Source organism: Danio aesculapii, chromosome 22 (genome assembly GCF_903798145.1).
Source record: "Danio aesculapii chromosome 22, fDanAes4.1, whole genome shotgun sequence".
Lineage (NCBI taxonomy): Eukaryota > Metazoa > Chordata > Actinopteri > Cypriniformes > Danionidae > Danio > Danio aesculapii.
The window spans coordinates 13,557,918-13,584,339 of NC_079456.1; the positions used below are offsets into that span (position 1 = coordinate 13,557,918).

General features: G+C 34.7%; 2 protein-coding genes across 5 annotated transcripts in view; both read right to left on the bottom strand.

Moving 5' to 3' along the window:
* Positions 1–2,556, bottom strand: part of glsa (glutaminase a) — a 34,793-nt gene extending 32,237 nt beyond the window's left edge. For all 4 annotated transcript variants that reach the window (XM_056447670.1, XM_056447671.1, XM_056447674.1 and 1 more), the window contains exon 1: positions 2,267–2,556. In XM_056447670.1, coding sequence (XP_056303645.1) covers positions 2,267–2,424 — 158 coding nt within the window. In that variant the 5' untranslated portion in view covers positions 2,425–2,556. The remainder of the gene's footprint in view (positions 1–2,266) is intronic.
* Positions 2,557–7,487: 4,931 nt separating this feature from the next.
* On the bottom strand, positions 7,488–26,100 carry nab1a (NGFI-A binding protein 1a (EGR1 binding protein 1)). Its single transcript, XM_056448612.1, has 8 exons — positions 25,852–26,100; positions 23,112–23,896; positions 20,792–20,925; positions 19,039–19,090; positions 14,697–14,816; positions 13,068–13,227; positions 12,834–12,977; positions 7,488–8,259 (listed from the first exon to the last, which is right to left on the bottom strand). Exons 1-8 carry the CDS (start codon positions 26,036–26,038, stop codon positions 8,192–8,194), a joined length of 1,650 nt encoding a protein of 549 aa, XP_056304587.1. The 5' UTR covers positions 26,039–26,100; the 3' UTR covers positions 7,488–8,191.
* Positions 26,101–26,422: the final 322 nt, after the last annotated feature.

Here is a 26,422-nt window from a genome sequence, read left to right on the forward strand (position 1 = left end):
AGCTTAGCATCATGTTAACAGCAGACTGTGCTTAACGACTGAATATTTCCCCTTTGTTCTGTTTGTTTGTTTAATTGAATGTTACACCTTAACACATGCTAACTGTAAACTCTGCTGAAATCAATTGCAAGGTTTATCCTGTTTGCCTACATATGCATTACACTGTTAGCTTGGCAACATAGGAACAGCAAGCCATGTTAAAACCAATAGCAAATTGTGTGCTATTTGAGTATTGTTAGCTTAGCATCATGTTAACAGCAGACTGTGCTTAAAATGTTCTCCTGATTGATAAATTACACTTAACACTCATGCTAACAAGTACACATCAACTAAAATCAATTGCGCATCATTTCTACTGCTATTTGATGAATTACGTTAGTAGCCGCAAACACAAAATCAACTGTCTATATTTTTCATGTGGCCTTATTTGAGTAATATGCTAATAGCTTAGCAACATGCTAACAACAAACTCTTGTAAAATCAAATAATAAATTGGTAATAAAACTGGGCCTATTTACAAAATTTATATATATATATATATATATATATATATATATATATATATATATATATATATATATATATATATATATATATATATATATATATATATATATATATATATATATATATATATATATATATATATAGACGAGTGCTGTTACTGGCCAGACAGAACTGGAGAACCCTTCACCCTTGTGTATTACTCCACCCACACACTGCGACAAGCAGAGGACACTCTACAGTTTGAAAAATACTGCTGCTGTTGGACAACATAATGTACTTTTGAGGCTTTTTAGGCGAGAATGTAGTTGTTTTGATTGCAACTACGCTGTTTATTTATAAGGATAGTGCCTATTTTAAATATTTATAATTTCTGAGAGACAGCGCATCGGCGGCCATTAGCTTGTCTTTGAGCAAAGACGGTTCATGATGTTCATCCACAAGATGGCAACAGAGACCGCATAATAATACGAGAAAAACAGCGTAACTTCAAACTACAGCTGATGAAATCATTATTAAACAGGTAAATGACTTTCTAAGTCGATCTCTCTCTTTTGTATGTTGTAGTGTGGAATTTATACTATAGTACTATTGTGACCTCCCGATTGCAACAGGGAAATACTGGGAGATCTCTGTAGACTGATGGCATTTCATGCCTTATAATCTTAAAATGTGAGCAAAATCACCTGCTTTGTCATCACTTTAGACATTACGCTAGAGAATCATTCAAATAATAGCTCTAAAGTGACATTGGTGAATGAGCAATGGTTTCTGCTGTTCTGTGAAGGAATGGCAGAAGAAAGCAGTTCCTCTTTCAAAAGGGTTTTGAGACTCTCTGTGTTTGATTTTCTTTTTTATACACATGATTCTGCCATCGAACTGTTCAGAATGCAATATCACACTCGTACCAGTGCGATGGGGCTGTATATCATCACTAAGGCACTATTACACAATAACTTGCCTAATTACCCTATCCTGCTTAGTTAACCCAATTAACCAAGTTAAGCCTTTAAATGTCACTTTAGGCTGTATTATTATAATAAAAGCTAATATTACTATATTATACTATATATAGTTACATATATAAATTGGTGCATTTTCAAACCAGTTTGTTTGAGAACAGAGCAAAGATTGACTAATTATAATGCATGATATTTTTATACACTAAAGACTCTTTTTAAAAGAGAACTAAAAATAATAGACTTAATATTTTGTTTTACATTGCTAAACCTCAAATACCAGGTGTAACACACCACATACACAAAAACACATCTTGATTTGGAAATATAGGTCCTTCGACAGAATTGTAGGACCTTCTACAAACTTTTGCACTTGCAATATGCAGATTTGTACAGAAAATAAATCATGATTTTCATACAAAACAACTAAATATACATCAAATCCCGCCCTACAATCCAACCTTTCCTATTATTCACAGAGGACATCACACAGAGGCCCCTGGGAATTTGGCCCCCGGCCTTTTTGTGTAAGCTCTTTCTCTTGGTGTACTCAGTGTTTACCATCATGACCACCTTACAGTTAATGTTAAATGATATCAAAAGCAGAAAGAAATCATTCACAATCACGATCAAGGCCTGAGAGTCTTCTGAAGGAAATGCGGGGCCCCCATATGAATGAATGAATGAATGAATGAAATACATTCAATGTCAAAGTGAAACCAAACCTGCTATCTACAACACTGCTGTTGTGTCAAAGCCACATGTGTCAGGAAGGTTTAGAGCTGGTTTTCGGCTTTACTCACTTGTCATTGGCCGCATCTGTCTGCGTGCACAGAGCTCGTCTGGATGAAGATGCGCGTCCTCCGGCGACCGTTGTTTCATTTGTATTATTTCTCCAAACGCGCCTTACATTGGGTTTGCAGATCTCCTTTAACGCCCTCGAGAGCCTAAAGTGTAACATTTCAGACCTGACAGACTAAATAAAATATTTCCGACAATAAAACGACTATTATTATGTGCTAGTTGTTAATTTGTGGATCTGCTATTTTACTGAATCGTGCCGGTGTTTCTTCTTCCCTCGTCCCTCGGTGTGTTTTCACGCTATAGAATAAAATACGCCCATTAAAACGCTGCTCGCGCACGCTATTGGTCACAGGGACGTCGTAGCAAACGCTGATTGGATGGGGTGTGCGTCAATCATCATTATGACGCACATCACTTCCCTTTGCTGTGCAGTTCAGTGTCACGTGCAGTGGACACTACTCTGGATGCGATTAATGATATAATAATAATGATAATAATGATGATGATGATGATAATAACAATAATCGATAAAATATGGATTTTAATAATATTAAATATTATTATTAAATAAATGTACATTTAAAAAAATACAAAAATAAACTAAATAAACTAAATAAAAATAATATCAAATAAACATTATAAAATATATGTTCTGCATAAGTATTTTATTGTAAAATTAAAACATTTTTCCAAACCTGTTAGCTTGAGTTCAGAACTGGACATGAGTAAAATTTTAATAAACTTAATATAATAAATATAATATAAAATAATATAATACACATCTAATTATATATAGTAATTAATTAATATTAAATGTTAGGTAATTCATTCATTCATTCATTCATTTTATTTTCGGCTTATTCCCTTTATTAATCTGGGGTCGCCACAGCGGAATGAACCGCCAACTTATCCAGAATGTTTTTACGCAGCAGTTGCCCTTCCAGCCGCAACCCATCACTGGGAAATGTTAGGTAATTTAGGTAATGAATTACTTTTATAACAAATAAATAACTAATATTCAATGTAAACGTATTTCTTATAATATAAGCTATTTATTCTGTAATATTTAAAACATATAATTACTATGAATTCATATTAGCATTATTATAATATTAGCATTATTAACTAGGCCTACATGTTAATACATACGTGTGTGTGAAAGATTCATATTAATACATTTTTAACAAATTAATTCTTATCAACATATAAATATATTAATTTAATTCACCTAATTATTAATTATTACACTGCACCTAATTATTCAATTGTATTAATACAACTGTAATACAAATTGTGTTTATACATTGTTGATTCAGTCTTAACCCTTTTGGAATAACAAATACAAATAGCGATACCGTAAACAATAATATATGCTTGTTATAAGCAATATACTCTTGGGGAGAAAAGCTCGGTGCCTTTTCAAAATTGTTCCTATTAGCTGTAGCCTAAACATATTAGTTCTTTACTATTTGAAAAGGTAACTTAACTGTTTTAGTTAAGGTAAACGGTGTGCAATTTTTATTTATTTATTTATTTATTTTTACTAACCAATCCCTGATAAAAGTCACAGTGGGGTTCATTCGACGGTGGAAACTTACATTGCAAAGGGATGCAGGTATGTTTGGTGTTCAATTAAATTAGTAATCTAATAGTATGCTAATTTGAATCTTGATGTGATGCTAATCCTGTCCCATTATGACTTTTCTTACAATAGCGATAAAAATGAAGGTTTTTAGGAATAATAATGTGTTTATAGACGCATTTTCAGACTTTGGCTCATTATAATTGTTGGTCAGGGAGTCATTATTGTCATTTTATGTGATATCATATTAGGCTAGCATGCTAAAATGCCGTCTGTAGCTGGTTGTTTATAGCGTGATATCGACTGTGTTGAGCGTCAGATCTGTTTCTCGCCGGATGACTGATCTGTAATCAGTAATAATGGCCAGTGTAAACAGTGAATGCCTGAGAGCTCAACTCAAAACTCAGTAGCAAAGAGAATCTGAAGAGAAAATGTCCACAGTCACTCTAAAAGTTTAATGTGGTGGCCGAAAACGATTCTAAAAATGTCTGATCGCAAACTTCTGTAACAAACGACTGATTGATATAATTAGGTTAAATTACACCTCTTACTCATTTTAGGAATGGATTTTTCTTTAAAATAGTAGCAATGCCTTAGTATGTTATGCCACCTTGTGGACATTTGAAAGAATGACAGACTTGTGACTGTTTTTTTACTACTGTATATATTACATTATATATGGAATTATTAGCCCCCCTGTTTATTTTTTTCATTCAGAAAAGTTTTTTTCAACACATTTCTAAACATAATAGTTTTAATAACTCATTTCTAATAACTGATTTATTTTATCTTTGTCATGATGACAAATAATATTCATTCATTCATTTTCTTTTCGGCTTAGTCCCTTTATTAATCTGGGGTCGCCACAACGGAATGAACCGCCAACTTATCCAGCATATGTTTCACACAGCGGAATAAGCAGATGCCCTTCCAGATGCAACCCATCACTCGGAAACATCCATACACCCTAATTCACACACATACACTATGGACAATTTAGCATACCCAATTCACCTAAGTAAATAATATTTGACTAGATATTTTTCAGGACACTTCTATACAGCTTAAAATGACATTTAAAGGCTTAACTAGGTTAATTAGGTAAACTATGCAGGTTAGGGTAATTAGGCAAGTTATTTTATAACGATGGTTTGTTCTGTAGACTATCGAATAAAATATAGCTTAAAGGGGCTAATAATATTGACCTTAAAATGTGTTTTCAAAAAACAAAAAGCAAAAAAATTCAAAAGGGGGGCTAATAATTCTGACTTCAATATATATATATATATATATATATATATATATATATATATATATATATATATATATATTGGTCAATTACATATGTGTAGTGTTAATTATATATTCTATATAATAATTTATCATTATTCATATACTTTATTTAAATATTACATTTTTTAGTATAGATATAAAATAAAATTTCATTTATGAAATATGTTATTGTTTTATGTTTAACAAATGTAAAAGCTTATTGTTCTGAAACTAAACAATTTTGTAACATTGTTTTTTAGATATTATGTTTATTTTTAAGAAACCACTTTAAATTATAACTGGATTTTAAAACTGTAAATGAATCCCGAAAGTATACAATTATTTGGATTAATTTCCCAGTTGAATTAGAATTTTTTTATTTATAATTTTATTATTGATTATATTAAATTTACTTCTTAATGTAATTTAAGTTGAAAAGAAATTTAAAAGTTTAAAAATAGATATATTACATCCCATATATAAATATATTTTATTATATATAAATGATTATTATTAATATATTACACAGGTAGAATGCAGTAACTTTATAAAATAACTGATAGCTTTACGATAACTTTTTAAAAATAAAACAATTCTACGTTATATGTTCTACATTATTGGTTTAAATATGAAACAAATTAAATATTTTCACAGGTAGGCTACTTTAATAATCTTTCATACAATATTAAATACCCAGAATTATTATAATTTACATATAATTCCATGCGTTCTATGTTATTAGAACATTTGGTACACATCATAATATAAATTACTCAAATATTATTTCAGATTTTATTATACATGTAAACATGTTTGATAGCTAATAAAAATAAATATATATAATCTGATATTTTATTTTCCCAGAAATGGGTTGCGGCTGGAAGAGCATCCGCTGCGTAAAACATGTGCTGGATAAGTTGGCGGTTCATTCCGCTGTGGCAACCCCAGATTAATAAAGGGACTAAGCCGAAAAGAAAAGGAATGAATGAATAATATTTTATTTCAGAAATGTATTTATATATTAAACATTTAGATTTATATTATTAATAAATCATTTAATAATTAAAACACAAGGTATTTAATACTTTTATAATTATTGTAATATTGTAAATATTTTACGTTTTATTTTATTAGACAATCATGTTAATTAAATTATTAGTTGAATAATATTAAAATACAATAATAATGGCAATAATAATAATAATTACACATTATTTTAATTATATTAATTATATTTTGTACATTTTGCTCAAGTAGGCTAATATATAAGAAAGCTATATTGAAAATAATTTTAAATTGAAATTCAATTAAAATTATGCTGTTTAATCGCTAAATAAAGCAATAATTGTTTATCTCGCTTCCATTCACTCTTATAAACAGGTCTGTCTGTACTGCAAGCCTCTCTGCTCGAAATGTTTCCGCCCACATTTAAGCTCCGCCCACACATCTGGGTCACCGCAGTAACACACACACACACACACATACTGTAGGTGGTAGCTTACTGCAGTGACGTGTCTCCCGAGGAACACCTGTGTAGGGCTGCTTTAGATCTAAACCGCTAATGAACACGTAAAAAGTGTGTGTGTGTGTGTGTGTGTGTGTGTGTGTGTGTGTGTGGGCGCATATCTGCTTAGCATTAACGTATGTGTTGACATGAACAGCACCGGAAACTGCTGGATCAGCTTGATTCATGAACTGCTTCCAGATTATGATCCGCATTTTAACTTCTTAGCTTAATTGTGGGAAGTTAAATAGCAAATCAGACGTGAAATGTATTATTAAACATTATCAACCTTATTAATTACGTCACAACGGGTGCGGCTGTTTGTAAATGAAATGTGCGAGATCATATATCTAATTTTAAAGTACTCATGAATAAAAGAACCGTATTTATTTTGTTAGCTTACATTGCTAGTTTTGTGGTTTGCCCTTGTAATCTAAAATTCATTCATTCATTTTCTTTTCGGCTTAGTGCCTTTATTAATCAGGGGTCGCCACAGCAGAATGAACCGACAACTTATCCAGCATATGTTTTACACAGCGGTTGCCCTTCCAGCTGCTACCCATCACTAGGAAACATCCATGCACACTCATTCACACACATACACTACGGACAATTTAGCAGATTCCATGTGGACCTACCCATAGCTCATTAAGAGAACAAGCACAACCCTGTTAGACCACACACCAGGCGGTGCAGACAGTATTTTTCCATCCTCATAACAGCGAAAGTGGATTCAGACACGCCCTTAATGCTTTTGCGCCATGCGCTTTAGACTTTGCGCCTAGATCATTAAAATAGAGCCCTATGATTTTAAGTAGTTTCTATATTTTAAAAATGCGATTTTGTTTTTACTTTTCTGGATTAGTTTTATTCGTACAACAATTTTACAAAGACAAGATACAAACACTTGACAAATGTGCATAGAAAAAGACTAGTACACAACAGACTAGCATGGCTAACTAACAAAGACCGAAATAAAAAACGTTTGCGAACATTTTTTGCAAACAATCTGTCACATTGTAACATTTAACGACAGCAATATACACAGTGTTTTATGCTGAGAATAAGGCTGGAAACAAATACATTACACACTTTGTTTTCTAGTGCTAACATCGAAAGTGATGCGATCAAAAAACACGCAAAGCTAATTCTACATATTCAGTTTTCTTTTACAAAGTACACGTTACGTTCATCCTCACTGACAAACCAATACGAACAGATGAATGTCATCATTTAACCTTAAAATCACCTACTAATCTAAGGACTACACACAAGCGTTTTCTACGAAACTTCAGTGCTGAATAACGAATAGTTTCAATAAAAATAAGACATGCAAACACAGATTATGTACAGTCACAAATACACTCTAAGACAGCTCTCTGTCCACACCGACTGCAGGACATTCATGTTTTATGTTCTAAAATTAAAACTAAAAATAATTCGTACAAATTAAAATACAAACAAAATAAATTAATCTCTAGGCATTTACAGTTCGTAAGGCCACACAGTTTCGGTACTAGATTCACTGAGCAATCAAACGGCGCTTTGGGAAAGATGTTGAGGATGTTATCTGGAATCCTCTGGCTCTGATTTGATCTTCTTCTTGTCCAAAAGCTCCTTTTGAGACCCGTTTTCTGAAATAAAAAGGCAACATTATATAATTTGGAGTCCTTAATAATGTATCGTAGATTTTCCTCAATAAAGATAGATTGAAATAAATGAAATTTATTTGCATTCAACAACATAAGCTAATAATTAACAATAAAGTTGCTACATTGTATATTTATTAATCTTTTTTAATGTTTTGAAGTATTGTGCTGCGTTCACACCAGACGCGGATCAAGCAGCAAGCGCGAGTGATTTACATGTTAAGTCAATGCAAAGATGCGAATAGACATCCTGTGGTTCGATATGTGCAAATCGCTTGAGTTGAAAAATCTTTTAGCGGAAACTTTAGCGGACATTCGCGCTGCATAAACCAATCAGGAGCTTTCTCTTGTAGGGGAGTGTTTATGATGTAGCGCCTGTTGTTGGTGTCCCGGTGGAAAATCCTTCTGCAGACATCAGACAACAGTTCATCAAACTGGGCTCAGCTCAGTCAGAAGCACCGCTCAAAGCTTTCATCATCCAGGTATAGTTTCTGGAGATGTTGATGAACTGGGTGCACCTCTGAATGGATCTAGTGGACTCAGACACAGCGCCAAATGAATCGACACTGTTTTTCCGCCTTCCTAAAGCACATAAACACAGCTATTCTCTCAATAAAATCCATGTTAGCCATTTAGCAACGAAGCTAGAGTCACCGGGCAGACAGAAGCCCTGTTCATGACGCGAATCCGCATCTATTGTGAAGTGAATTTGACGCGAGAATAAAGCAAGTAAACTCAAAATGTTTACGCATCTATTTAAAATAGCACGATTTATCCGCGTGTGCTGAATATTAATAATATATATTTTTTTATTTATTAATGTGTCTTTAACTATAGTGTCTCTATAGTGTCTATAGTGTGTTTAATTATTTTTATTTATATATTTATTTAATGTTTACAATGTAGAACTTGATTGTAAAGAGTTACAAATTTTTATTAATTATTATTATTTATTTTTATTGAATGGTGATAAATTATTACTCACTGGAATTTTTTTAAATTAAAATTTAGCTAATTTATCCACCCCAAAAAATACAATAAAATAAAAAAAATAAGACAAGACATGCTATTTTAAAATTTCTTTGATTATAAAAAAAGTGAAATTATAAAAGTTCCAGAATGAGCAAACAATCTATTTAAGTTAAATAACGATAAATATTTAGCTGAATAATATTTTGTATTTAGCAAAACAGAGAAATCTGAAAAATAAGCATGATTTTTATGAAAATAGTTTAAAATGTTATAAACTACTACTGCGTTTTATTTTTGTTCAATAAACCTTGAATTTCATTCAAATTTATGTGCACAGTCTTTTAAAAAATATATTTATTAATGTCTTAATTTGTCATTTTAATCGGTATGCATTTGGTTCATCTGTGGTTTTAAAACATGTTAAACAAGAGTACAAGTGCCAAAAAGCAAATGCAAACAAATATGTTTTATTATATGGCGATGTTTTTAAAAATGTAAAAGTTCTAGAATATAAAATTGTAAAATTACCTTTAAGATGCAAGAAAATACTTTATTTTTAGTATTTAAAATACTTTATTATTACTTTATTATATACTTTATTAATACTTTATGTGATTAATTAGTCTCAGACGTAAACCTTTGCACTATAAAACGATCTCTTCATATGATAAATAACTTTATTGTAGGATATATTTGGAAATTAATTAATATATTTTCATTTAATTAGTATGTTTAGTGATTTATATAAATATGTTAACAAGATTAAATATGAAAACTTGTGGAATTGAAGATATGCTTGCATTAAAGGCTAAGATTTTTTGCATAATAAAGTTTAATGCACACAATACTTTGTACAATAAAAAAATCCTAAAAATAATTCAATAAAAATTTGATTACATTTAAGAAAATCTATGAAATGAATGACATATTAGAACTTCAAATTCCGAACACTTTTAAGAATGTATTGAGATTGCATTATAATGCTTTATTAATATCATTTATTAATGCATGCATTTAGTGCACTGTGTGCTTTTTAAAAACACTTCACCAATAGTAAAAGTGCCCCACAAAAAAATCCACCATGTTGGAATTTTCATCAAATTTCAGCCAATTCCAGTCAGCCGCAAGTGCTTACGCCAAAATAAAGCCTGGTACTTTTTACGCCGTTTCAAACCCAACAGCCCAGTTGAGTGCATTGAGCGTATTTTTCAGCTCATTGAGATCAGTGTGCTCAGTAAATGACACTGATTGACATCAGGCTCTACCCACATTGGTGGCGGAAGAAAAACCCGAAAACGTCAAGCAAGCGAGTGAATCCTTACGCCCCCCCCTTTTTTTCACCTACTCACGAACGCAGCTTGCGCAGGCAGGTAGGAGTTTCACAGAGAAAGTGCTACATTTGCATGCCAGAGATTGCATACATTACCAAAAAGAAAGTTAAGTTACGTTTGAAGCGTTTGAGGGGGGGTTTTAATGGAGCGCGTTTGTAGGTGTCGATGTGCCAGGGTGATACTGCGATAAAACAGTGCCAGTTCGTTGCACGGTCCAACAGGAGCTGTGGTAATCGTGTAGCAGATTCTTCTTTGAAGATTAGAGCTCTACCTAGACAGCATTTGAAGGCTGTTCCAGAAGGTGGGCGGGAAAAAAAAAACGTTACGCTGACTTCAGAGGTCCCACGGTTTGGACAGTTTTTAAGGCACAGCCACATGTATTCTTTGCGAAATGTGCAGGAATCCCAGAATGCATTGGAGGTACAGTGAAAAGTGTAGCACTTTTTACAATCGATTACTTCAAAGTAAGCAGATTTACAGTATTAAGGTCCTTACACAGTGACACAAATGTACGTCGAAATAAAATTAACGCAATAAAATCGACACAACCAATTTACATTGGCCGCGATTTATTGCAGCATCATCATTTTTTTTCTTGTCCAATGTGGTGATTTTTTCCCTGTTGCCCAGTAATGAAACTAGTATAAAAAAAATCTAAATTGTTTTTTACAATTTTTTATTTATGCTAATATATATAAACCTAATGATATTTTGCGAAGCTCGATATATTAAAGCCGATAAATTAGGCGTTTTGATTGGTACCATTTGAAAGTCGTCACCCAACATTAGAAGATCTTTGCTAGAGGGATGAATTGTAGAGGACATCTGAATTGCAAATGTAAATGATTTCATGAAAAAATTTAAATCGTTATTGGCTATCGGCCAACATTTATCATAATAGTATTTCCCTCTTCAATTTTTTGATTTTAAAGTCACACCAGTTTGTTCGGGTTGTTAATTCTTCGACAAGTTTATTGTGACGTTATTGTACTGTTTTAATAATAAAAATATCTATACATTTTTTACGTTTTATACGTGATTTCATATGTAATACATTTTATTCAGGATTTAATGACGAAAAGAAAGTTTAAAAGAGCAGTGTTTGTTTAAAATGAAAAAAATGTATGCATTTTGCCTCAAGTGGAAAGTTTACAATGCTAATTAATGTAGTTTTTGCTAAATAAACATGTTAATTGCTTACAAAAAACAGTGTAATGACCTCACCTGTTGACATGATGCTACTGAATGGCATCGTTTGTACAAAAATCAACATTTCAACAACAGATGCTTTCTTAACTTGCTGTTTTTTCTTAACGCGCTCTTATTTACTTCGTTTTTATTGTATTTTTAATTATTACAATATTTATTACTTGTATCACTACAAAGGCATGTCCAAATTTTTGGGAACGATGTTTGGTGTGTTCACACCAGACGTGGATGAATCGTTAAGTATGAGTGATTTACATGTTATGTCAATGCAAAGACAAAATTAGACATCTGCTATCCTGACTGAGGCTGTGCGAAAGACGCAATTTGAGCGAATGACATGTTGCGAATGGATTGTTTTGGGGTTGTTGACGCGCTTAACGCATAATTTTCGTGAACTGATCCAGTTGAAAAATCTATTCTTTGGGGGAAATTTGCGCTGAATTAACCAATCAGGAGCTTGCTCTACTAGTGGCCGAAGAGAGTTGAGTCCATTGCTCTTTTTTAAGCCTTCCATATCACATAAAGCACAGCTACCCCCTCAACAAAATCCATGTCAGCCATTTTGCAATGAAACCGAAGTGATTATGTGTCTGTTGTTTTTGAAACACCTCTCGGCAGTATGCTCGGGGATTTTGTCTGAATGGGGAAACGTCAAATTACGATTAGATTTAATATTCACAATCCCCAATAAAATGAAAACGATCTCCTTTAATTTATTTCTAAACGTTTGAATCACACAAAATCTGCAGAAACTCACGTCTGGTCCGAGCCCCTCCCCCTGAGAATCGTCAGTTTATAGTGATCAATGATTGGCTCCTGTACTAGAAGGCGGGGCTTCATTCGCCATATTGACCATTATACTTTTCACCTTTTAAAACTGTATAAGTGACATGTCTTGTGTATTCTATAGTCTTTGATTTTACAAGCAATGTGTATTCGGTGTGAACGCCCCATAACTTGTGAAAGAGAGAGCAAGAAAAAAGTCATTATCTGCAGTTCATTTAATGGCCACCGGTGTTGCTATTAACCATAAGTGTAAGCACTAACCTTTGGTCGCCGTCACTCTCTCTTCAGAGCTGTGTTGGTTCTGATGTCGCTCCTCTGTGTTGTGTTTATGATGTCGTTTGAGCTCATTGGCCAACTGACGACCGAGGGGAACATCGGATAGGCGCAAGTTTAGAGGTCTTTCGCCTGGATTTTAAAAAGCAGAAAGGTGAAATTACACAACTTCTTATACAAACAACGGTAAAGTGGCAGCTAGCAAATGTAAGGGAAATGCACCAGAGAGATGGGAGAGTCCGCTGTTGCAGTGCTGAGCGGTGGGTGTGAGGTATTTCAGAGCCGCTGTTGGAATCCGCCAGTCCAGAGATTTCAATCTCTCCTGGACGGCTGCATCCCGCAGGAGCTCCACCTGTTTGGCCAACAGAGAGTCCAGCTGTACCTGTGCACACAAACACTCAATGTGAGCAGGGCATGAAAAATATGCACTAAAAGTGTGTGCATTAACTTACAAACAAACCTCAAAACTTAAAGTACTTAAACCAAAATTCTAACATATTTTCCAAACATGCTTTAGTCAGAACAAACATTTCAAAACAAACGTTAAAAAGAAAATCACAATTTTAAACAAAGTTCTAGTGCTAAATGCTGTTGAAAATGTTTCAAAAGATTTTAAACGTTTTAGACTCATGCACACCAGGAGGATTTATCACTTATGTTTAATGCCTTGTTACTAAACAACGTGCATCAAGGTGAATATGCAGACCGATGAGCCAAATGGCAGACATAAAAGCATAATATATGTTTTCCTGGTTTAATGTGAAAACAGTTTAGTCTAACTGTTGACTTTAAAACTGACTTCAATCAACACTTAAGACTTTTTTTAAACAGCTTTAAAAAACAAAAAAATGAACTTCATGAACAATTGTGAAAAATAGCCTGTTTAAACAAAATAGCATTGAAAGCTCAAAAATGTTTAAAAACATTTGTAAATTATGTTAAAATGTTCAAACAACTTTTAAACAAACCTTCAAACTAAACTTAAAACATTCAAACAAACACTGTTTTCAAACAACTTTTAAATAAACACTTATTAAACATTCAGCTACATCTTTAAAACATTGTGGAAATTAAACCAATACAAACCCATTGTTTAAAAGGAAATCGCACTGAAATAAAGTTCAAACAAAAGTTCTGTTGTAAAGGTTTCAAAACATTTCAAACCTTTAAGCCTCGTGCACACCGGGATGAGTTTCACTTGCGATAATCGCTGATGTTTAAATTGCTTTAAAACTGACTTCAAAAACAACACTTAAGTCTTTAAATGAAATCTATTTTAAACAGATATATTTTAAATGGCTTTTTAAAAAAAGAGCTTTGAATATTTTTATTTCCAAAATTGTTTAAACTTCGATTTAAAGTTTGTTCAAACAAAATTGTGTTGTAAGCTTTCAAAAATGTTTAAAAGCATTCATAAAGGACATCGAAATGTTCAAACAACTTTCAAACTAAATTTAAAACATTCAAACAAACACTGTTTTCAAACATTTAAATAAACTCTTTTTAAAACACTTCAGCTATATCTTTAAAACATTGTTGAAATGAAACCAATGCAAATGTTGTTTAAAAGGAGCTCGCACTTTCAAATAAAGTTCAAACTAAGTTCTTTTGAAAAGGTCAAAACCTCTCAAACATTTAAGGCTAACAGACTTTTAGCATTCCTCAAAATATCTTATTTTGCATTCAATAGAAAAGAGAAACAGTAAAACATTTCAAACTAGTAAATGCGGAATAAATATTCATTTTTAGGTGAACTATCCCTTTAAAACGTTGAAATGAAACCTTTAAACACTAAATGGTTCAAAAGAAATCCTGCAAACATCAGTGTGTGTCTGTGGCCTCTGGATCTACCTGTAGACTGTGTCTGATGGTCTCCTCTCCTTTAGATTTGGCGACTGCGAGCTGCTCTTTGACCGTCTCCTGGCGCGAATGCAGAACCTGAAGGGCCTCCTGAAGATCGTAGACACCATCCTCAAAGAAAAAGAGAGAAAGATGAGCTCATGGAAAAGAAAAAAAAAACAACTTTCAGTACAATCAGCCGAAGTAAGAAAGTTTCATTTCTTCAAGATGCCTCCTTTATTTGATTCTCCAGTGCACACATGACATTTGCACAAATGGAGAAAGCTGTTAGCACAAACTGACTCATCACATCTGCAGTCGGCAGTGCCAGAGGAGGAAAGTCACGCTGCTGGAGGGAGGAACCACACAAATAATCATGTTTTACACTTGTGTTGCATTTGAGCTTTCCTAAAACTACACCTATAATGCTGCTAAAGGTTTGTTGGATGGGTTTCACTTACAATCTGAAACTTTGGCCATTTATACAAGCACAGAGTAATTGTTTGATTGTTGTTTCTTTGCATAATCCGCTTGTTAAGTCGTGACATACGAAATACAGTTTCTGGGTCCAAGCCGCTACTCATTTGAATTGAGAAAATATTCGTTTATGACCACTTTTTAGTCCTATCACACATTAAAGTGAATTTTATATTAAATCATGGTGTACACATCAGTCTCGGGACTTGCTGCATCACAAACACCAATATTTTAAGAATTTATGAAAAAACAATTCTCATTCTGGCCATCAAATATTAGGCATGGATATATATGTTGCGATTGTGATTTTCGTAAGTATTATATAGCTTTGTTAACATTTATTATTAACATTTGTTGAACCTCCCCATACAGTTTGATGGAGCAATTGGACCCGGAAGCCGCTTCGTGTGCCGTCACACTTAACAAGCAGATACTAGAATTCATTTAAATACTTCACGTAAGACAATCTACAGATGAAACATAATGAACTTTTTTAGGTCAAGACAAAATTATAATAATTTATTTTTAAGTTAGGAATTATTATTATATTACTCTTTATTAAGTAATAAATATATTTTGTCCTTTTTTCTCGAAGCTTTCTGTCCTGAAATTGAATAAATGATAACTATTCAAAACTATATCATAATTATAATTTATTAGAAAAATTAAATGTAGTATTCAAATGATATTAACTTACTGGGTTCTTAAAAATACATAATATGCATAAAAGCCTAAATAAATATTTTATATAGTGAGAGCTAAAATAAAAATAAAGCTTAAAACAAAAGTGTAAAGCTTAATAAAAATGTTATTTTATTTATTTATTTATTTATTTATTTATTTATTTATTTATTTATTTATAATTAATAAATTGGGTGTTGGATGCATGAATTCATCCAATTCATTTATTATAATTTCATAATAATTTGAATATCTCTTGCATTTTAAAATTAAAATTATGTACATATGAATAAATTAATAATTTTAGATGCTTTGAAAAATTATCTTTGCTGCTTTTTATTTACTTAAATTTGTATGCAAACTTGAAACACATATTATTTCTCAAAACAAATTCTCTGCCATGGCAACGCTCCTGTTTATCTTCACCAATATTTCTGTTGTTATTCTAAAAGACTAGCCGTTGTCACCTTTCAACCAATTTTTCACTTTGTGTCACCCCTTTCCAACCTCCACATTTTCCTCTGAGGTCATCACTTATGTGTGTGTGTGTGCGTGTGTGTGTGTGTGTGTGTGTCCACGTATGACGTTCGACAGCCACAGCAATGCGTGGGTAATTCAGAAAGCACCCACAGGATGATGTCAATTATGTGTTTCAGTCCACTGTGTGCTTCTCCGCCTGAATGATTGTGCGTTTGCTGTTCTTTATCCAGAAAACCACACGAAAACAACTTCCGTTCAAAACAAGCCGGCTAATTCCAGCTTTAATTTGACAGCTGGAGAGTTTTGTTTTCAGTGCTTTTGTTGACTTAGGAGACTGACAGAGATCCGAAAACAATAATGTTCATTATATCATATACATCGAGATTATTTATTGTTTTGAAAAGAAATTTCAACCATGGCATTTATGCATTTATTTGTGTAATCTTGATTAATGTCTAGATTTTTTAAATCCTAACTTTTATACAAATATATATATATATATATATATATATATATATATATATATATATATATATATATATTACTATTATATTTACTTAACTATTACTTTATACAAATTTTTTAAATTATTTAAATGTATTTAAAATTATATATATTGTTTAATTTAGTATTAAAAAAACAATATAGCCCATTCAGATAGTAATAAAAAACTGAATAATAATAATAATAATAATAATAATAATAATAATAATAATAATAATAAATACAATACTTATTAAATAGTGTTTTATTCTTAAATGTCAGTTTATTAATCAAATATTTATTCTTTTGGATGCATACAATCCAGAAAAACATATTTAGTAATATTTTAGTTATAAATTTGGTTATAAATTAAAACCATTTAAACACTCTTTGATCTCAAATATACACTCACTGGTCACTTTATTGAGTTGGACCCCATTTTGCCATAGAGTTTTTATCGTCCATTTTGACATGATAGCATCACACAGTTGCTGTAGATTTGTCAGCTGCACATCCATGATGTGAATATCCCGTTCCACCACATCCCAAAGGTGCTCTATTGGATTGAGTCTGGTCACTGTGGAGGCCATTTGAGTACAGTGAACTCATTGTCATGTTCAAGAAACCAGATTACTGACACTTTATGACATGGCGCGTTATCCTGCTGGAAGTAGCCATCAGAAGATGGGTACACTGTGGTCATAAAGTGATGGACATGGTCAGCAACAATTCTCAGGTTGGCTGTGGAGTTGGCATGATGCTCAATTGGTACTAATGGGCCCAAAGTGTGCCAAGAAACAATTACAAACACCATTACACCACCAGCAGCAGCCTGAACTGTTGAAATAACGCAGGATGGATCCATACTTTCATGTTGTTGACGCCAAATTCTGACCCTACCATCTGAATGTTGCAGCAGAAATCAGGCAACCAGGCAACGTTTTTCCAATCTTCTACTGTCCAATTTGGGTAAGCCTGTGAGAATTGTAGCCTCAGTTTTCTGTTCTTAGCTGACAGGAGTGGCACCCGGTGTGGTCTTCTGCTGCTGTAGCCCATCTGCCTCAAGGTTGGACGTGTTCATGTTAATGCTCATGACACGTTCAGAGATGCTGTTCTGCATACCTCGGTTGTAACGAGTGGTTATTTGAATTGCTGTTGCCTTTCTATCAGCTGGAACCAGTCAGGCCATTCTCCTCTGACCTCTGGCATCAACAAGGCATTTACGCCCACAGAACTGTCGCTCACTGGATATTTTCTCTTTTTTCGGATCATTCTCTGTAAACCCTAGAGATGGTTGTGCGTGAAAATCCCAGTGGATCAGCAGTTTCTGAAATACTCAGACACCAACCAGCAACCATGCCTTGCTCAAAGTCATTTAAATCACCTTTCTTCCCCATTCTGATGGTCTGTTTGAACTGCAGGAGATCGTCTTGACCATGTCTACATGCCTAAATGCATTGAGTTGCTGCCATGTGATTGACTGATTAGAAATTTGCATTAACGAGCAGTTGGACAGGTGTTCCTAACAAAGTGGTCAGTAAGTGTATAAGATATAGTAGAGTAAATATTGATAAATACATGATTCCATGCTAAAATTGTAATTTTGTATTCACATAATATTTACTTTTTTGATCTCGGATTAAAAAATCTGTTAATAGGTCAACAGCCTCAGATATAAAATATATAATAAAGCTAAACAGCAATTAATAAAAAATAATATTAATTTATCATTATACACATCATATATAGTATTATACATATAACTAATGTTTATAATATGTCAGTTATGCATTTCAGAGAACCCCATAAAACAACTTCCTTTCAAAACAAACAAGCGAATTTCAGTTTAATTTGACGTCTTGAGACTTTTGTTTGCGGTGGTTTTGTTGACTTTGCGGCACCACAGAGATACAAAAACAATTTCATTTACTTTTAAGATGTTCACCCAGAGGCGCAGACCGCCGCTCTTGGGAAAATCTGTGTGAACGCGACATTTCGGAGTGAATCATGACACTAATTACTCTCTTGAGATGGAGCGCACAAACACTGCGCTAATTCAGACACAACGGGAAGGCGGATGGCAATAAATATCGTGACAAGAGTGCAAAACTAATAAAGAAGTCCCAAGAAACCACCTGGAGCTCGATTTACAAAGCTGAGGCGTGTCATGCAAATAAAGATGTTTGTAGCAGTGGAGTTTATGAATATCAAATGAACGCTGAGTTAAACTTACTTCAGATTTAATCCGTTTGGGAGAGGGTTCGTCTTCATCAACGCAGTGGGACCTAAAATAAAGAGGGATTTTGAGTTTACAGTGTCTTTAAACAAGTAATTGCAATGAAAGTAGTGGAATTGCTAAAAATGTGAGCATAAATTTAGAAAATAATCTTTTTTTCTGAGTGTATATGACCCAAAATAAAACTAAAACCCAATGTTTTGTGACTTTTAAGCAAGTTTACTTGTTAAGTATATGCTAATGTACTCTAAAATTATACAATGGACAAAATAAATTAATAACTCATCTTATTTGTGCAGTTTTATACATTGTAAAAAGCAATTAGTTATTTTACTTTTAAAAAAAAGCCCATTTACTCCAATGGGACAAGTTGACTTTACTTAAAGTGAGTAAACCCACTGCAACTCGGAACTGGTAAGTTGACAATTTTTATAATTATACACGGTTGATTTACTGAAAGATTTTAAGGTAACGTTTACTACAAATGTTTAAAAGTAAAGTCAACGAATAGATTTTTATAGTGTGAAAATTTTGTCCAATCAGACACTCGATTGGATAAGAAAGCCCCTCCCTCTTTAAGCCTAGCTACTATTTAAGCTCAGGTTGCTTCGGCGGCCATATTGGAATTAGTCAATGAATGCTGTGTTTCTGGAATCAGGTTCAGAATCAAGATTTATATATATTGGTCTGTGTGTATATATATATATATATATATATATATATATATATATATATATATATATATATATATATATATATATATATATATATATATATATATATATATATATTAGGGTTGCACGATACTGGAATTCGGTACCAATCGATACAGAAATAGTAAAAACATCCATTTCCGCTGACATTTAAGCGCTACTGTGCTAAACAGAAATGACTGTGATTGGCTGTGAAGCTCATCAGTTCACCGAACTCACCGCTGTTTACTGAGTGTAACCACAGATGCAGGTACACTGGAGCGTTTTTAAGTCGTGATTCATCAGCGGATCACTCGTATGTCAGCTTATAGACAAACCAGCTGATCGACGTGACTTTAAAACACGCCAGTGTCCTTGTATCTGTGGTTACACTCAGTAAACAGTAAAGAATTCAGTGAACTAATGACCTTCACGGCCAATCAGTCATTTCTGTTGAGCACGTGAACACAATGGCAAATTATCACTGTTTAAGAACGTGCTCAGTAGCGCTCAAATGTTAGCGGGAAATGGATATTTTTAAAACTTCAGTATCGATTGGTACCGAATACCAGTACTCCAGTATCATGACAACCCTAATATATATATATATATATTAATCAGATTCCAAATATAAGGATATCGTTTATCGTATCAAACAAAATTTTAGTATCAGTACATCTCTATTTTAAACAAACCAATTGACAACAACTGGAAAGCATTAATTAATCATTTTAACAACAGATCTTCTATTGAATCAAAAGATATGTAAAAAATTGCAAACTAGTAATGCACTAGACATTGAGCACTCAAAAAATTCTTAGATTCTTAATTCTTAAAATGGCATCTCTTTTGCAATTTTTCTGATTTTCAGAAATCTTTGTTTTTCAACAAAAAGGGAAAGCCCAACTTCTATTGGTGACATGTCTTTAAGCGATTCAAATTCATATGTCAGAGTTCACCAAATCAACACTTTTGAACTTTGGATCCCTGTGAAATTTGCAGGCATATAAATGAAAGTCAATGAAATGAAAAGTGTTGTGTGACCACCAGCCCTTTACCTGCTGCTCCTGCGACTGTACTTGTAGGTCACCTCACGAGAAATCTGCCTGGCCAGTGAGAAAAGTTCATCTCTTCGGGTCAGCAGTGATAGATCTTTCATACACAGCTGAGCAGATGCTTCATTCACTGTTAGCTAAACAATAAACAAAACAACGAAAACATAGATCACTTAGTAATTTACAATAAAACAAGTTTTGCTAATCACAAGTTAATGTAGCACAGGAGTAGCCAGGTCCTGTAAAGCCGCAGTCCTGAAAACCTTTCCTCCACCCATAATCAAACTCACATGAACAACCTAATCAAGGTCTAAGGTCATGTCTACAAGTACATGGGTATTTTTGTAAACCGAGTTTTTCCTCATTCATTTTTAAAAATCTCATCCACACAAGCATGGTTCCAAGAGTTCACACTTAGATATTGTTTGACAACTGTTAGCAGGTTTGGCATGCTGTCCCAGGAGAGAACCCTGAGCTCGGAGATAGGTGAGCCCAGGGCTCCCGCCTGGTCCATAGAGCATATGAGGGGAGTACGAGATCAGGTGGTTCTCGAGAGCTTCCCGTGGTAAAGGAAGAAATGAGGAGAAGGGGTGGATGGGGGGTTTCTTCGGAAAACGAAGATAAGAGAGTAGTTCTAGCTAGGCTACTTATAGTGAGTTGGGGTTAATCTGATTGGCTAACTAGTGAATGTAGATGAGTGGCCAGCTGCAGTCAATCATATCACGTGCTCCTCTCGAAATTAGTTTGTGAAACTTCACTTAAAAAAATTGTCCACATGAACATGCAAAAACGCTCTATGAAGTGCCATTGTCAAGAGCATGCTAAAGCAAAAGGTGGAGATATACTCCTAAACAAAGTCATGTTGGCCAATTAGAAGCTTCAAAAAAGGGTTAATATTGGCTCAGCTGTCAACATGGTGCACAGAGATGTGCATTTTGTAAACAACGGGGACCCAAGTGTACAATTTGACATCACACACAGGAAATGATTCCATGGACAAGCCAATAACTCCGGTTTCACCATCTACACAGACAGCAGTGTTTTTGAAAATATTCACCCTAACTGGAGTTTTAAGTGAAGTTTATGTAGAAACTAATTTCGAGAGGAGCACGTACTTATGATTGTCCATGGCTGGGCCTGCATTAGCTAACTCACTATAGCTAATTCCTAACTCACTATAAATAACCAGAGTTTCTTACTTTAGTATCTTCGTCTTGAAGAATCCCCCCTCCCACCCCTACTCCTCCCTCCTTTTTCAAGATCGGGCAACATAGCGGCCCAGTGATTAGCACTGTTTCCTCACAGCAAGAATGCCACTGGTTAAAAGTACTTACTGGACCAGTCAACATTTCTGTGCAGAGTTTGTATGTTTTCCCCATGCTCGTGTGGGTTTCCCCTGGGTTCTCTAGTTCCCGGTTTGCTCCCACGGTCCAAAAACATGTGATAAAAGTAATTTGACCATACCAAATTGGTACTATAGACAAGCTTTAAGTAAGCAGTATAGCTATCCCTATAATCTGTCATTGGCCATTAACAAGTCGGGGAGTTCATCGAGATCTGACCTCAAACTCCCCTCTCGTCCTGCTAATGGGAGGGAGCCCAGGGCTCGAGATAAGCTAAGTGCTTTCAGTGACCTGATGCTGTGTTTAAGTGTAGACGAACGACCAAACTGCATAGAAAAAGCTGTGGTGTTGAAAATACCCATGCTCATGTGGACAGTTTTTTCAGGACTGCACCTTTTCCAGGTTCAAATTTGCCACCTCTGTCTTAAGACTTGCTCACACAGTGCAATTTCGGTCACAATTTGGTTGTCTGAGACAAATTTTGGAAATCCTAAAAAATTCTTATAATCCTAAAGACAAAAATCTGTGGTCCTTGATCGTTAGTTGGAAATTTTCACAGATTTATAGCTATAGCAAGACTCTTCTTGCAGTGTGAGACTCAACAAGAACCATTAAGAGTGCTGAACCTAATGACACAATCATCTTCAAACCACCTCAAGGAAATAACAAAACTTTTAAATATTATTCTTTTCCTGGTTTTATTATCAAGCATGTTACGAGTAAAATTAAAACTACAGATTGTTTATATTTACTGTAAAATATCATTTCAGAATGCAGGTTACTGAACAGGTCATGGATTGATGACGTTAAACTCCAAATGAGTCTTGTGTGTGTTTGTATTTACTGAGTCTTGATTATCTGACATTACGACAGCCAAGATCTTACAGCTTACATGTTTGGCAACAGTCTGACAAGCTACAATTTTAAATGGTTATTAAAAATCAGTGTGAGCCGGGATTTAGAAGAAGAACCAGCCAAACCTCATGCATTGTAAGCTGCCGTCCGTCCCGCCTCTTAGAATCAAACCGCCCATAGATGGCGCTGTATTTCCGAATCTCCACTTCCTTCTGTGGATCGTCGTCGCTCATCTCGCAGATGTGGCCGATCATCTTACTGAGCTTCTTGTTAGCACGAATGTGTTCTTTGACCTCCGTAGGGTTACTCTTGGACAATGTTTGGGCGAGTCGCTCTACGCACTCAATCACACATTGGACACCAGCCGAATCGAGAGTATCGAGGGCATCATGAGGTGAACACGGGGAACAAGCTCCTGATGGAGATAAACTATGCTCGCTCTCGCTTCCCCAGAAACGACTCTCACTTGCACCTTGTAACGGTGAGCAACCTGGAGTCCCGTCCCTGCTGAGATCCAGCCTTCCGGGACTGGGGCTTGTGGGTAATAAAGCCCTAGGAACGACGAGCTGGTTTTGTTGTCCATTGCTGTGGACGCCAGGGGAACTTTCGGGGAGTTTGTACACTGGGATACTACAGACGGGAAGAGACGTCAATGGTTGATTGAAGAGGGAAGGGTTGGTTACCCAATCCCGTAGCGCCTTCTGGAGTCGTCGAACATGAAGGGGTTTGGTTGCCATTCCAACAAGGGCCATGATTTCGAGGAACTCTTCCTCGCCAGCCTCGCAGAGTTGCTGCACATCGTCGCCGCCCTGCTGGATGAACGCTTCATAGTAGCAGAGCAAGTTTGCCTTCTGCAGGATACGATAGAGTTGAAGCTCTCCCAAGGAGCGTGGCAGGAGCACTGACATGGCTACATGTGCAAAAACAAAACATGGCACTGTCAATTCAAGCTTGTCTGAAAGGCAACATTTTACTAGCTAACTTTAACGTTTGCAAACAAACACTTTGTCTGTATTTTAAACATAAAAGACACATTTTAATTTTCTTGGTTAACTTTCAACAACTTTCCTGATTTCTTTGAGGGGAGGATCTTCGGGAAGGCGTGTGAACATTTTAAGTGGATCATCATCTTTCAAAGTTATCCTAAAACTACGGAACAACACCCATTCTTGTCCTAGGACAATTTTGAAAAACATTTTTGATTCACTTCTAATGTTGACTACCGTATATGCTTTTTCTGATCTTTCTAATATTGTGAAATAAATTCTCACAATGTCCATATGAATCCAAAAGAACACTTTGGAAAAGGGTATATAAAGATATTAGATGTAAAATGCTGTGGTTATTAATTGTTCCAGTCAAACCGAAATGTTATCAATGTGTTCCTTAGTAACAGTTTGAACACATTCAAGCACACAAGCAATCAAAACTTGAAATGTTTCAGACCCCATTTACAATTGTATATAGCATTGTCCACATGACTGGATCGACAAAAATGCATCTTTATACTAGGAGTAAACAGGGTATTTGCAAAGACATTAATGAAGCTTGAAAACTAGCAGAACAACTTTGTCATTTACCCATTTATTGACTATGGTCAATATGTACTAAACTACTAGTAACAACTTCAAAAGCTTTTGGCAAGGCAAGGGAAGGCAAATTTATCAATATAGCCCATTTCACACACAGTGACAATTCAAAGTGCTTTACATAAACAAGAATAAAAAAGACAAGTATACGAAAATAAAAAACAAATAATAAAAATGATTAAAAACAGATTAAAATGTGTTAAAACAGGTTATAAAAGAATGAAAAAGAAAAGAAAAACATAATAGTGTGATCTGTCGGACGTAGCACAGTGCTCATTCAGTAAAGGCACAGCTAAATAGATGTGTTTTCAGTCTTGATTTGAATGTGCCTAATGCCTTTGGAGGGAACTTATCATGGGTTGCAGTAGTCTGCAGATTTAATGTAAACGATGATTAACTAAGAAGCAATTGTTAATTATTTTGACAGGTTTTGGCCAGGGTAACATAGTGCCATATTTAATTTTTGACAGGAATGAAAATGTAGCCTAATTGTGTTAAGATAAATGTGTTCAGTGGACTGTACTGTACAAGCTTATAGACATATGGTACCATTTCAAATCAAAGCTTAAGAAGTTGTGGGTTTAAATGTTATTTAGGCAACTTCATACAGTATGTACACGTTTTCATTAGCACATAATTCATGTTGGCATCTACACTGATTAATATAACTGAGTCATATCAATGAACAATGTTTGTATGCAAACTTTTAATGCATTCAAATCTCAAACTATATCCAAAAATCTAGCATTTGCAAAAGGTTGTAGTCAACACAATGCTTATTTTGCTTTCAAACAGAAATGAATGACTGTAAATTGAAATAACCTGTCCATCTTCTGTTCCTTATAGCAACATTTGACAGTTTTACACTGGCCATGCAAGTAATTTATCAGATATTTTGATTCAGACCGACTTTACAGCAGGGGAAATCCTTTTGGCACAGTTCATGCATCTTTCTCAAGTGCACAAAGGCACCTAACTTAGCGTCAAATTCTTTTACCATTACACCACTTTAAAATGCAAATGCAAACAGAGATGTCACACACAAGTTCATTCTGCTTCAAACACAACAGTGCATCACACTATTCTTCACAATGCAAACTGCAAATCACCTCAAGCTATTGCCTCACATGCACCAGTGAATCTAACGCACAGACAGAACTCTCTCTATACAAGTCCATAGCAGCTCAGACCATCAGAATCTGCTCTGTCTACCCTCCAGAGCTAAATGCCTGTATACATGCATTCATAAATTGTGTAGGATATCATCTTTACGTACCTCTTTTCCGCAGCTGGAGCGCGCGACTGCTCCCGGTGCTCGCCGGTGTCTCGAGGCTGCGCTCCGCCTCTCGCGCAGGAGAGAAAGTGCGTTGAAGGCTCATCGCTTCTGTCTCTCTCTCTCTCGATCTGTCTACCTCTCTTTCTCTCTCTTTCTTGTGCGGGGATATTCCGATGTAAAGCTGCATTGCTCTCTCACTCCCACGCGCCGGTTTGACGCAAATCCTCGCGTGGGCGGCGGTGCGCGTGGGACGGAATACCGCCGAGAGAGAGAGAGAGAGAGAAAGAGAGAGGACCTGAACGGTCATACACGGTAAACACACACACGCGCGCGCGCACACACACATTTATGATGACATATTGAGGAATATTACTTTGGTGATAGAGTGTTTTTTTCGACGCTAACCCACACAGCCTTCTGTGGGCCAGTTAACTTTTTTGTGGTGTCCATGTTCGTAGATGTAAATAAGGGAAACCGGGGCACATTATTGCACTTTTTTGGACAACGGTAAATGTTTTTCATGAAAGGTTTTACTTTTAAAAGTTAGTGATATAGGTAAATGTATGATAAA